Source organism: Podarcis gaigeae (genome assembly GCF_964106915.1).
Source record: "Podarcis gaigeae genome assembly, chromosome: 1".
Lineage (NCBI taxonomy): Eukaryota > Metazoa > Chordata > Lepidosauria > Squamata > Lacertidae > Podarcis > Podarcis gaigeae.
This window is the reverse complement of record NC_139678.1, coordinates 34,168,826-34,181,497: the sequence shown is the minus strand read 5'-3', so window position 1 is coordinate 34,181,497 and position 12,672 is coordinate 34,168,826. Positions and strand designations below refer to the sequence as shown.

Sequence of the window (12,672 nt, the reverse complement as noted above, 5' to 3'; positions counted from 1 at the left end):
CAGTTTATTATTTTGATCAGGTTATCAGATTATTCAAAACTTTGCTTTAGTAACTAAACATGGAAATCCTTCACCTAAGGAAGACTGTCAGAGATTAAATTAGGACAGGTTTGTCAGATAAACAAATAGCATCTGACGTCAACTTAGTAGCTATTCAAGGTTATTACTAAAGTCGCTCTTAGTTTCTATACTATATTGTACCTAGTTTTGTTTTCTCCTTTCAGAATCAGCCCATACAAAGCATGTTCATGTTTTAAAAAATTAAGCTAAATTTGCTCAATTCTCAAAGATCAAAAAGGACTTTCAAAACAAAAATGCAGTATCTACAGAGATTTTTAGCACTGTCATGAAAACTTTTATTTTAACATTTCTTTGTCAATAAAATAAAATAACTGAAGCCAACACCCAACGTCCCATCTATGATGGGAGAGACATGCAAGATGCTGTTTTGAAGCTTTCCTTCAACCTTTTTAAGTCACAATGAGGCCTTCGTCATTTTGCATGATAGAAAACAACAGCTGACAGCCCATTTGGAACACATGCCAGCTGTCTCTCATTTGTTTTATTGTCCGAGCAGTAAGAGGTTTGTAGCAGCATTTCCAAAAGCAAGTTATAGTTTACTGGATTTGATCAGATCTCAGTCAGTACTCTCAGCTGTAAACATGCTTTTTGGACCAAAGTTATTATGCAGAATTCTGACCTTTGTCAATATAAATAAGCTTTCATTTTACATAAATCCATGTAGACTTTTGCATGAATACAAAACTGGGCTCAATTTTAAAGTAAACGTACTCTCCTCTTCAATATTCAGTTCTAAAGCCTCAGACATCTGTTCAACACAATTTGCAAGCACCAAATGACATTACTAGCAGAGGATTACATGAACTGAAAAATAGTGCTTTACACAGATGAGCATTGCTCAGGTACAGATTATTATTATTATTATTTTTTATTTTTAACATTCATTTCAAAGCATTTGGGTTTTCTCAATTTTAGAAGGGAAACAGTGCATTCTAGGTAACAAAATGGAGCAGTTTTTATACCAGCCAGGTTTTTACGAGGCATAATATGTAAGAGATGTGGGATAATGAAGACACTTTCCAATCAAATGTTTTAATCTGCAAACAAGAATTTTCGCTTTCCTTTTTTGCATAGAAATAGTTAACATCTAGCAACTCAGCATGCCAGTCAGAATTCTACAATAGAATTCAGTACACTAAAAGAGATGCATTTCACTTCCAATAAGTCAGAAACAGCTGAAAGCTTGAAATAGTAACATTCTACAGAGCCAATGACAAATTACATTGTTTTATAAACCTATTTACTGTTGTCTATTTTCCCCCCAGACTTAAGTAAAAAAAAGTTTACATCAGTTTAAACTTATTTCTATTCTCTGCTACCTTCTTTTAAGAAACTGCTAACCATTTTCAATTTCTATCCTTTGATGAAAGCATTCCTCCTGGTGGTATGTACACTGCAACAGCAATTGGCTCCCTAACAGAGTTCCTTTATGCATACCAGTAGAATCATGTCCAGTTTTGCCATTTGTGGAGAACTGATGACAAGATACAAAAGCATGTGTTTGCCATAAATAGCTCTGGCCAACGGAGGACTGCTCGCACAGAGCAGATCAAATTCTCTATAAGGAGAGCAGTGTTTGGCTCTTAGCCAAATCATGTTCCTGATGCAAGACTTAGTAGCTGCAAAAGCTTTTCAGTCCTATTAGCACAAAAATTAACTGGCAAGAGTTGCCCTGTGACTGAACAAAAGATGGTACTTGCAATACTTAACATGTAAAACTGTGAAGGATATTCTGTAATAGTGCATTGCATGCCTCATTGTTTCCCTTTTAAGTTTCAGATATAAGCTAGTTGTAGACTGATGCCCCAGTTGTTCCCAAAATGATGGCAGTTTATTACAGTAAAGATTGCAGAGGAAAGTCCCTTATTCAAATCATTCCTACAGTGGGATCATGAATAAATATAAAGAGATTTATTACTGAAGTTGAGAGCAACTGCTCAGTATCTAGGAGAGGTACCGCTGAAACAAAACTCTGCAAAATGTTAAAATACATTTCATTCTGTAGTTCCCAATGAAAACAAGGCAACATTCTGTAATAAGCCACAAGTTTTATTGCAACGTGGCTAATATATTTGATCTCAAAAACAATGTTCCATTTAAGGCTCTTTTTATACAGAAATTGCCATTATGATTGATGTTTTACAAAACATCATTAGTGTTGCAAGACTTGCATGGTAAACAGATAGTTCCTACTCCTGTTCAGTAGTGTACATTCAACAGAAAAACAAAAAGGCATCGTTAACAGCTACTTCAGTTATAAAGATATGCATGTAACAGGAATGAAAACTGGGGTACTACAACAGTTTGATGACAATTACAGAAACTTAATTGGCATTCCTTGGGAAAGGGGAAATAAAACATATTACAAAAAGTGCTTTAATTTAAATGCATAGTGTTGAGTGCTGCCATGTCACAAAAAAGGCTTGTCAAGGCAGGTGAGGTGTATGAATGCACAAGAGCCTCATGGAACTGCGATCAAGTGCAACTGTAAAGTAATACTGAATAGAGTCTACCATTTGACCGTTGGACAATACTTTAAAGGCAATCAATTAGCTTAAACCTTTTGTTGCTTGGCTAGACTATCCACATCAACTATCACATTCACTGTACATATTTGCAAGGAATACCCACATCAGTTTTGGCTAAGAATATGATGTGAGGCATTCCTTGGATTCTACATAAACTATCAGGTTTAAAAACAGTCTAATGGTGACCACTTATAGACTGTATAATGACGTCTCCTTCAGGTATTTGGGATCTGGGAAGGTGGGGCAAAAGGAACTAATGCTATTCCAATTGAATGAGCTGCAAAAATGGAAGCTCCAGATGGCACTTGTCTGTCCTTTTATAAGGGTTTTCCTTCAAGTGAAACTACCACATTGCCTCCTAGTTTCTCTCCCAGTGTTGATCGATCTTTAATATCATCCAACCCATTTACTTGCCACTCATGTTTAATACCTGAAAAAGATAAATAAACAGAAATATATTTGTTCAGTATTTTCATAGCAACAAGTGTCTTACTGCTCAAGTATCAAATACCTGCCTACATCAATAGCAGCTTAAACACGGTAGTTATCCAAAAGGTATTGTTACTCACTCTGAGGAAGTAGCTAAGTACAAAGTTGCCATGTGGAATATTTTCTGCTCATACCTGTGAATTTCTTTTTAATGGCATCTTTTGAGCTTGCGTAGATCATCTTGCTTTTTAAAGGCGCACTCTCTGGAGCCCTACAGACGGGAAGTAAAGACTTGTTATTTAACCCATTGAATTTTGGAAACAAAATTCTATTTAAATAATACTCCTTTGATTTACACACCAGAATAGAAATACCAGGTCTTCTTTTTTAGATTCCTTTGTTTCATATGTTGCATCATACAAAGCATATCGACAATCATTCAGAGGTAACAGCTTCACAAAAGATGTATAAGGGTCCTCCACTGTATCACCTATGTCACCAACTAGTATCTGCTTTGCTTCTTCTACAATTATTTGTCTTTTGTCATCACTTAAACAGAAGAGAACTGCTTTCTTTCGTTTTTTAATCTCTTCTGGCGTTGAAGATTTTCGTACTTTCATGTCATTGAAAACCCTGATAACTTCATCATTCACTGTTACTCCAGAAGCCTACAAAACAAAGCAAAACAGCATCCACTATAATAAACATCATCTATTAGAAACATACAATTTGGTTCAAAGCCAGCCATCATTACCTTAATACAACACAACAACAAAACACAATTATCTAGTTTTAGGTTAAGATAGCAATTTCGACTCATTTAGGAGCACATTTAGCCAAGAGTAACTCTCACTGAATTCATTGGGGCTTACTAATGAGTAAACATGCTTAAGCAAACACTACATGGGATTTTGCACAGAAATAATTAAATGCATTTGCAGTAGTTCATATCAAGCTCTGTCATTATTCTAGTTTTGTTCAGTGACGTAAGCCTCTAAGAGAAGAAATGCCTTTTGTATCGTGTCAGGTTTAATATTATGTATTTAAAATTCCTAGATTTTATTTAATACCCTATAAATATTCTAGTGAAGTTACTACATGATGAAAGAATCAAGGACAGAATGTACAATTCCTCCCAAGAGTATTGAGGCTTATAGAAGCCTACAAAAATGTGACTCTCTCATTCTGACTGGACAGAGGTGTTCTGTAAGGGTACACTGGAAACCCATAAGCTTTTTTCTTTTTTTTTTTAGTTTCTGCTTTTCATCGTATAGTGTTGCTGTAGGTTAATAGGCCTGCAGTTAATGAGTGCTAATTCTGTTTTAAAGGCCTAGGCAACTGTTCCCGCCTATATTTGAGGGCATTTAAATGTTATCATGGGGGTAAACCCAGAGAATAGCCGCTCCCATGACACTGCTGTAACATGGGAAAGGAACCAAAAGGTTTTTCTTTTAAACACTTAAAAATAACTAACTATACTTGTTTTCAGGTAAACAACCCCCTTAAAAGAGCAAAGATTTTAAAGCTTTTTACAGCACATTAGTTTAGGAGAAACTGCAAATATATAGCAGAACAGTGACAGATGAAGGTAGAAAATATTTAATCATTTCTGACTTGTTATTTAAAACACAAAGTAGGACTCTTCATCTTTAAAAAAATGTTTCTTACAACTAGTTCTCAAGCACTATTTCTTGTCCAAAACACTCCATTTAGTTTAGTTGTATATCTCAAAAATTTAGAGAGAAAAGAAAGAAAAATTAAAACTGATAATGGACCAGCATGTTTTATACCATATTGTTCACTTCTATGGAAAGATGAGACAATACAGCTCCTTTACCATTTTTTCTTTTCTCACCCCCCGCCCCCGTCAGTTTTTGAGCCATCTAGTGCCAATGTAATGACTATTGCCCAAATACAGCCAGAACATTCCTGCCCTTCTGCTGGATTCTCAGCAATGTAGTTCTAGGGCAGAGCTCCTAATGGTACACTGCAACAAGAACACAAGGAGAGATAGATGCCCCCATGTGTTACACAAACAAACACTGAATTTCTGCCATAAACCAGACACCATCCAAACACAATGAATGGCAAATGCCACTCACCTTCCAGCTTTCCCAGTTAAGAGCACCCTGCCCACAAATTATGATTAAAGCACTCCAACAAAGGAAGCAGCCATCTCTCGGCTTGGTGCTTCCTTCCCCACCCCCCTTGACACATTCAGACACAATGGAGAGGGGCAAACCCAACTATGCGTCATTCCACCCACCCCCACTGGCATCACAATCCCAACTAAGAGAAGCAGAAAGCCTATATTCTTACAACGTACTACGAGAAAGGGGGAATTCCACTCTAAGGCACTTAAGCCCCAAATGAATAGGAGACCATCCTCGCTGTGTCATATGTACACTATTGGAAACGATCAGCCCCCACAAAAAGGCAGAGAATGAAGGAGGCGGCAAAACCTGCTCTTTCACTCCCGTTTCAGAGCCAAGCAAAAGGAACCAAACCTTTCTCCGTGGTCTGGGCTCCCGCATACATTTAACCTTCCATAAATAGTGATTTGCTACCTCTAGCTTCTCCCAAATGACAAACGGGGCATAACACGTATCATTCCCCCACGATGAACTAGACGGGGCTTACATTAACACAGAAAAAAGAGAGCCCTTTCCAGGGAACGAGGGAGCCAAGCCCCATTACACGCGCCCACGACACACTTGTCCCTATGGCTCCACGGAAGGGAACGAAAGGATGTGTGAAGCTAAGTTGTCCCGTTACTTGGTCCTCACTCTTCAAAGCAACAACCCGAGAAGAGGGCCATGTATATACCCTGCCATCTTACAAAGAGCCGCTGCCCCCCGCTACACCTAGGAAGGAACCAGACGCGCAGCCGCCCTTTATTTTGCTTCCTCGCCCATGGAGCTGTGCGTGGGCTTGCAGACTTGTGAAAATAAAGCAAAGCGAGAAAAAGCTGCCGTCCAAGCGTGCGAGACTCGTATGCGTGGGAACCCCCTCCGTCACTCACAAGGCGAAGAACTTGCGGGCGCTTCTCCCCGGGAAGCGGGCCGCCCGCCGACCACGAGTTGGGGCGGCGGTGGAGGGGGGGTGGAAGAGGGTCGGTCCCCCTTCCCCGGGCTAAAATTAGACTAAAATGGCCGCCAGAGGCCGCGGGCCCCGCTGAGCCCCTCTCACCCTCGCGGGGGGCCTAGTCCCACACCCTGCCTGGCACAAGCCGGCCGGGCCACGCTGAGGCGAGTCAGGCTGCCCCGCCCTTACCATGGTGCCGGGTCCCTGTTGCGGCGGCGGTGATGGCGGAGGCCGCTCCTACTGCTTGCTGCCTATGGAGCGGAGGGGTCTGGTTGACGCTGCTCGCAGCACAGCTCGGAAAGCGCAGGCTGGGCTGAGGCGAGGAGACAGGCGGGGGGCTGGAGGGGAAAGCGGGGGGAGGAAAGGCCGGTCACATGGGCGCCGCCTTCTGTCACCACGTGCTGCAGGCCCGGCCCAGCCCTGCAGAGCACAAAACGGGGAGGGGACGGAGGGCCGCCTACCTCCCTCCTCCTCGTGAACGACGCCCCCACTCCTCTTTCGACGAGGAAACTTCCCCAACGGGCCGGAGGGGGATTTCCTGAGGAGAATTAGGCTCCCCCTCCCCGCGCCATCCTCCGGCTTTGTTCTGCCACAGGGCGACTCCTAGGGTTGCGCCCCGCCCCGCTGGGCCGCCCTACAACTCCCTCGCCCGCTTCCATGCTGACCCCAAGGCGAGCGCAGCCGCCACCTGCCGCAGTCTCGCCCACATCCCCTCCGCAGCCCAAGGAGAGGAGGCGAGCAAAGGGCGGCCGCGCGGGGACGGCGCTTTCCAGCCGCCTCAGCTGCTCGCTCGCCTCCCTCTCTCGGTGCTGCTTCGTTTCGGCTGGTTCTCCCTTTTCCTCCTCCGCTGCGCGGCCAAGCCAAGCCGCGGACTGAGGGGGAGCCGCGGAGGTGGCCGCGAAGCTGCTCCCGCAGCCGCTGGCGCTCCCCGGGGCACCGCCTGGCCTCCTCGCTCAACGGGCCGCTGAGGGAGCCGTGAGGAAGGAGGACCAGCTGCCTCCCTCTCCGCGCTCTCGACGGAGCGAGGGGGCCGAGGAGCAAGCGGCGGCGGCGGCTCTTCGCAAACAGGCAATTGAGTATTCCTTCGACTTCATTGCCTTGATATCCCCGTTTTCTGCTGGGAGCTCAAAGTGACGTACCTGGTTCTCCCCCCCTCCTGAATTAATCCCCACTGCAACCCTGTGAGGTTGGTTGGGCTGAGAGGCAGTGGCCCGCTCAAGGTCACCCAGTAAGTTTCATGGCCGAGTGAGGATTTGAACCCTACTCCCATGGGCGTAGCCCGGATTTATGTTGGGGGGGCAGGCTTTATGTTGCGGGGGCAGAACCTCAGGTAAGTATTTTTATTGATTTAGGGGATCAGTTGCCCCCCTTGGCTACACCTATGCCTGCTTCCCATCTTAGTTTGATACTCTAACCACTGTACCATACTGTACTGCACCGGCTCTTCTGAGTGCTTCTGTGGACAGCCAGCACTTGGGTTTGGGCCACCTTGTGACTTAAAGAGAAGGGGCAACAGAGTTGCTGAAGGAGTGAAGGCACCTGCGTCAGATGGAGCTCCAAATAACAGAGGCATGCCTTTCATTTTTAGCTTAGGTCCCTCTCTTGACCAAAGGGACTAACAGAAAAAAACATCAACTCTGCTAAGGCAAAGTACCAGAATGAAGGTAGGCACACAACAAGATGTAGCATATATCAAAACAGAAAATAAAGCAGATTTAAATTCATGTCAAAGCAGTCTGAAATACAATCTAATAAATCTGTAAGAGTTTATTCAGTAATTAATTTAAGCAGGTGCATGCTGGCCACCAACCGCAGTTTTAGTGTGATTTAGGTTTTAAGGGATGCGGATGGCACTGTGGGTTAAACCACAGAGCCTAGGGCTTGCCAATCAGAAGGTCGGCGGTTCAAATCCCTGCAACGGGGTGAGCTCCTGTTGCTCGGTCCCTGCTCCTGCCAACCTAGCAGTTCGAAAGCACAAAGCACAAGTAGATAAATAGGTACTGCTCCAGAGGGAAGGTAAATGGCATTTCCGTGCGCTGCTCTGGTTTGCCAGAAGCAGTTTAGTCATGCTGGCCACATGACCCGGAAGCTGTACGCCAGCTCCTTCGGCCAATAAAGCAAGATGAGCGCCGCAACCCCAGAGTCAGCCACGACTGGACCTAATGGTCAAGGGTCCCTTTACCCTTTTAGATTTCTTTTAAATGGTAGCATTCACTGAGGAGGCCCAATCAAGCAGCTTAGTAGACTGGTGATGTCTAGCTGATGTTGAGTCCTGCGTAACTGCAAGATGTTCACCACAATGTATGTTGAAAGGATTGCAACCCCCATCATTCCTGACCAGTGGCTAATGGGGGCTGAAGAAGGTTGGAGTAGAGCATGCAAGCTTCATTCAGATCGATGGAAAAATCTGCCCGAAAATCTGGCTTGGCAAAATAGCACTCATTAAAATGAGAGTGGTAACCAAAATTGGCATACCTTTTTGAAGTACTACCAGTTTATATACAAGATAAATTTACAAAGTGGTAAATAAAGATAAAAGACAGAAAGAGAAAACACAGGGGGGGTGGATGCACATAGCAGCAGGAGACCCCATAATACCTAATTTCTGGTATTTAGTGCCTTCCACATTAGGCAATTGTTGGCATTAATACATGAAAATAAAGCTAATTTGTGGGTTAATATGGAATTGGAGGACAGGGAGATGTTACAAGGGCCTTACATTTGGGGGAAAGAAAAATAGTTTTTTGTATTTTACTCAAGAATCAAGAGTCAAAGGATACACATGTACTGCACACAGCAATATGTACCATAGGTTTACTGTTTTTTTGTTTTGTAGTGTTTGTTCATGGGTAAAAAATTATCAAGGAAAAAAATTATAAAAAGTAATTGAGTGGCTCTCTTTTATAATGGCTTTATAAAAGTATAAGTATAAAGTTATGCCTATGCTTGACTTGTACAAAAATGCAATGCCCATGGGTGCTTTACAGACAGGGGTGAGATTCTCTTATGGTCCATTTAAATTTACGCAGCACACCTCACATTAATAGGTAAGGTAAATGAAACAAACATTCTTACAAGCACATTGTTGCTCATGCCCAAGACTTCAGCCACAGTTTTCAGGTGTACTTATCCTGCTCAGCTCTCCATCTGTCTGCAGGGTAGATGCCTTCTAGTGATAGATAACCAGTGGCCCTCCAGATGTTGTTGGACTCAGAATCTTAAGAGTTGGAAGGGACCCCAAGGGTCATCTACTCCAATCCCCTGCAATGCAGGAATCTCAGCTAACGCATCCACGACACATGGCCATCCAACTTCGGCTTAAAAACTCCCTCTTGTGGAAGTCTGTTCCACTGCCAAACAGCTCCTACTGTCAAAAGTTTTCCCGAACGTTTAGTTGGAATCTCTTGCACCTTGAAGCCGTTGCCTTGAGTCTTACCCTCAAGAACAGGAGAAAACAAGCATGCCCCCCTTCCATGTGACAGCCATTAAGATATTTAAAGATGGCTACTATATCTCTTCTCAGTCTCCTCTTTTCCAGGCTAAACATACCCAGCTTCTTCAAGCGTTTTTCATAAGGCTTTCTTTCCAGACCCTTGATCATCTTCGTTGCCGCCCTCTGCACAATTCCAGCTTGTCAATATCCTTAAATTGTGGTGCCCAGAATTGGACACAGTATTCCAAAAGTGGTCTAAGGCAGAATAGAGTGGTACTATTACTTCCCTTGATCTGGACACTATACTTCTATGATCGCAGCCTAGAATAGCATTAGTTTTTTTTGCTGCTGCATCACACTGTTGACTCATGTTAAGCTTGTGGCCCACCAAGACCCCTAGATCCTTTTCACATGTACTGCTAGTAAGCCAGGCAGTGCTCTTTAAAAAAAAGACAAAAAACAAAGGTTTAGCGGTACTCTCATTTTGACTCAAGAAAATCACCATTTTATAGTTCAAATTGGGAAAAATACAGTAAATGGACAAAAGTACAGATTCACAAAATGCTTAGGGGTATGCACACCCCTGCATCCCCCCATAAAAAAGCACTGAAGCTAGGTGTCCCCCATCCTATATTTGTGTACCTGGTTCTTCCTGCCTAAGTGCCTTACATTTGTCTCTACTGAAATTCATTTTGATAGATTGCACACAGTTCTCCAATCTGTTAAGGTCATTTTAAATCCTGATTCTGTCTTCCGTGGCATTAGCTACTCCTATTTTAGTGTCATCTGCAAATTTGATGAGCATCCCCTCAATTCCTTCATCCAAGTCATTTATAAAGACATAACCCTGTGGCACCCAACTTGTCACTTTTTCCCAGGATGACACGGAACCACTAATGAGTACTCAAGTTTGGTAAGTTAACCAGCTACAAATCCACCTAACAGTTATCTCATTCAACCCACATTTTACAGGCTTCCTCAAGAGAATATCATGGGGGACTTTGTCAAAAGCCTTACTGAAATCAAGATACACTGTGTCTACCACATTTCCCTGATCCACTAAGTTTGTAATTCCATCAAAAAAAGAAATCAGATTGGTCTGGCATGACATTTTTGAGAAACCCATGCTGAATCTCTGTTGAATAAACTCTTCCAGGACCTTCCCTGATATCAATGTCAAGCTCCAACTCCAATTAGTTTCAAGGCATCAAGGCCAACGGTCTGGGATGATGGAAATTGTAGTCTAGCAGCTTCTAGAAAACCACAGACTTGTTATGTTTGTAATTATGTAATTTTAACATGTTGTAAGCTGTTTGAACATTGTTTTAACTTTGGAAAGGCACCATACAAATAAAATGATTCATTGACTGAATTGAGTAATTCACATTTGGGCTACTGTATTCTGATAACAAAGTAAAATTGACTGTTACTAGAAACCTTATGTTTCTGGTCTTTTGTACAGAGGCAAATTTCCAAGTCACCCAAGATTAATATGGAGGCAAAAGTTTTTTTCTTTTACTTTATTGACAAAAAGTTTTAGAAAAAATTAAATAAGTAGTTTTCAAGACATCTGCAGGAGCAGTATGGACACGGGTATTGGAATAGTTCATCATGACAGATCTGCAAACATTAAAGGATCACACATCAATTAAGAAATGCTGCTGATAGAATCAACAAGTGGCAAGTCCTGTTATCTATATTCTTGCTTCACCCAAGAACTGGGCAGCCACTAGTATACAGATAAGCAAGTAGTACTTTGAAAAATGTTTCACTTTATTTTTTACACTCAGAAGTTGTACAAATAAACTTTCAGTTTTGCTGTAAGAACTACCAGGTAGAGGACAATTAACTGCTCATGAGAGGTTTAAACAACTAAACACAGAGTAAACAGGAAATTAATGAATTCTTTATCCTCCAAGTAAATTTTTTTATAAATACAAAAACAAATCCACAAATTATTTGAATGCTAAATAAATATCTACTTATTAAAGTCAGACTGAATTTCTCCAACCAGCACCAGCACACTAATTTAAATGATAAAAAGGTGTACTCATTCACTTGTAGTGTCAAAACTTTGTGCTCAAGTGACTTCAGATGTCCACTGCGTTGCAGATGACTGTTTTAGCCTAGGTAGAACCCTCACAAGACAATGCCACAGCTCCTACAAGATCTAAACAATATAACAATATTATCTGGTGCTGAAGAAAAATATTTATGGAAGGTATTTTGACACAAAATTGTCATTAAAAGTACAAAAGCTACTGTAAACCAGTACTGTATTCAAAACACATCGATCAAAGTTATTAGTCACTGAACAAAACTGTAGCAAAGGTAATCTTTCCTACATTCTCCTGAGTGCTTAATAATTGAGAACATAGTGCATGTCACACTTCCAAGGTGTGACAGATGTTATTGCTTTCTATGGCTGCATGATTTAAATATTTCATTTCCATGAAAATATAAGAGGATTCCTCTAATAGAAGTCCTTTAAAAGGAAGACGTTAGATTCGGGATTTTTTGGCTGCTGGAGCAGCACGGTCCATGTAACCAGAAGTAAGAGGAAGTCCAAGCTTGTGCGCCTGAACACGGAAAAAATCCTGAAGTCTTGTTCCAGCCTTTGCTTCACTTGTATTGCGTGGGTTATACTCAAAGCAGTTTGAAAACATCAGTTCAATGTCTTCAATGAATTCTGCTGTAAGGAAGAAAAAACAAATACACATTTAGTCCATAATGTTATAAAAATTATAGATAATCCCAGAATCAATGTTTCCTAGACAAAGACACCACCACCCTTACGGTGGATTACTTTGGCTCACAAAAGAGTATTCCCACATTTCAGCTAGAGGTAAATAATGTTCAAGTGTGTATTGTTCAATATGCTGAACACCCACTGCTGGGAGCATAACTCCTAATGCATTACTCCACTGTTTTCAGAATAACATAAAACTAAAGTCATTCAGATGCCTTGTGAATTAAACTGTGTTTAAAGCAACAGAAATAGAATTATTTTAGAAAACTTTACTTACAAGCTAGTTTGTATTCACATTTGTTGACTTTTTCACGGATTATGTTTAAGGCAATAGGTTTTTTGATAATATCATAGTAGTCTGGTACCTG

The 12,672-nt window shown here is 41.8% G+C and overlaps 2 protein-coding genes and 1 long non-coding RNA gene across 16 annotated transcripts in view; 1 reads left to right on the top strand and 2 right to left on the bottom strand.

Moving 5' to 3' along the window:
- Positions 1-332: 332 nt before the first annotated feature.
- CFL2 (cofilin 2) lies at positions 333-7,132 on the bottom strand. 4 transcript variants are annotated; one of them, XM_083741975.1, is made up of 5 exons: positions 6,788-7,132; positions 6,312-6,460; positions 3,399-3,706; positions 3,233-3,309; positions 333-3,039 (listed from the first exon to the last, which is right to left on the bottom strand). In XM_083741975.1, the coding sequence occupies exons 2-5, from the start codon at positions 6,312-6,314 to the stop codon at positions 2,927-2,929; spliced, it is 501 nt and encodes a 166-aa protein (XP_083598101.1). In that variant the 5' UTR covers positions 6,315-6,460; positions 6,788-7,132; the 3' UTR covers positions 333-2,926. The 4 variants fall into 4 exon arrangements, with proteins under 4 accessions (XP_083598101.1, XP_083598100.1, XP_083598102.1 ...); XM_083741974.1 differs by lacking the exon at positions 6,788-7,132 and having other exon boundaries at positions 6,312-6,681; XM_083741976.1 differs by lacking the exons at positions 6,312-6,460; positions 6,788-7,132 and adding an exon at positions 6,061-6,297.
- Positions 7,133-7,259: 127 nt separating this feature from the next.
- Positions 7,260-10,927, top strand: LOC310846089. Its single transcript, XR_014565124.1, has 2 exons — positions 7,260-7,786; positions 10,712-10,927. It is a non-coding gene; the product is annotated as an uncharacterized lncRNA (long non-coding RNA).
- Positions 10,928-11,307: 380 nt separating this feature from the next.
- The window catches only part of BAZ1A (bromodomain adjacent to zinc finger domain 1A), a 44,067-nt gene continuing 42,702 nt past the window's right edge, over positions 11,308-12,672 (bottom strand). For 9 of the 11 annotated variants that reach the window (XM_083740832.1, XM_083740838.1, XM_083740837.1 and 6 more), the window contains 2 exons: positions 12,582-12,669; positions 11,308-12,247 (listed from right to left, as the gene is read on the bottom strand). In XM_083740832.1, coding sequence (XP_083596958.1) covers positions 12,057-12,247; positions 12,582-12,669 — 279 coding nt within the window. In that variant the 3' untranslated portion in view covers positions 11,308-12,056. The remainder of the gene's footprint in view (positions 12,248-12,581; positions 12,670-12,672) is intronic. The other 2 variants (XM_083740840.1, XM_083740841.1) reach the window with 1 other exon arrangement.

Bases quoted from the DNA above. Each gene is read 5' to 3' on its own strand.
- CFL2 (XM_083741975.1), bottom strand. The intron at 3,310-3,398 runs GTGTGTAAATCA...TCCCGTCTGTAG, and splicing joins GACCTGGTATTTCTATTCTG to GGCTCCAGAGAGTGCGCCTT. The intron at 3,040-3,232 runs GTATGAGCAGAA...TATCTTTTTCAG, and splicing joins CATTAAAAAGAAATTCACAG to GTATTAAACATGAGTGGCAA.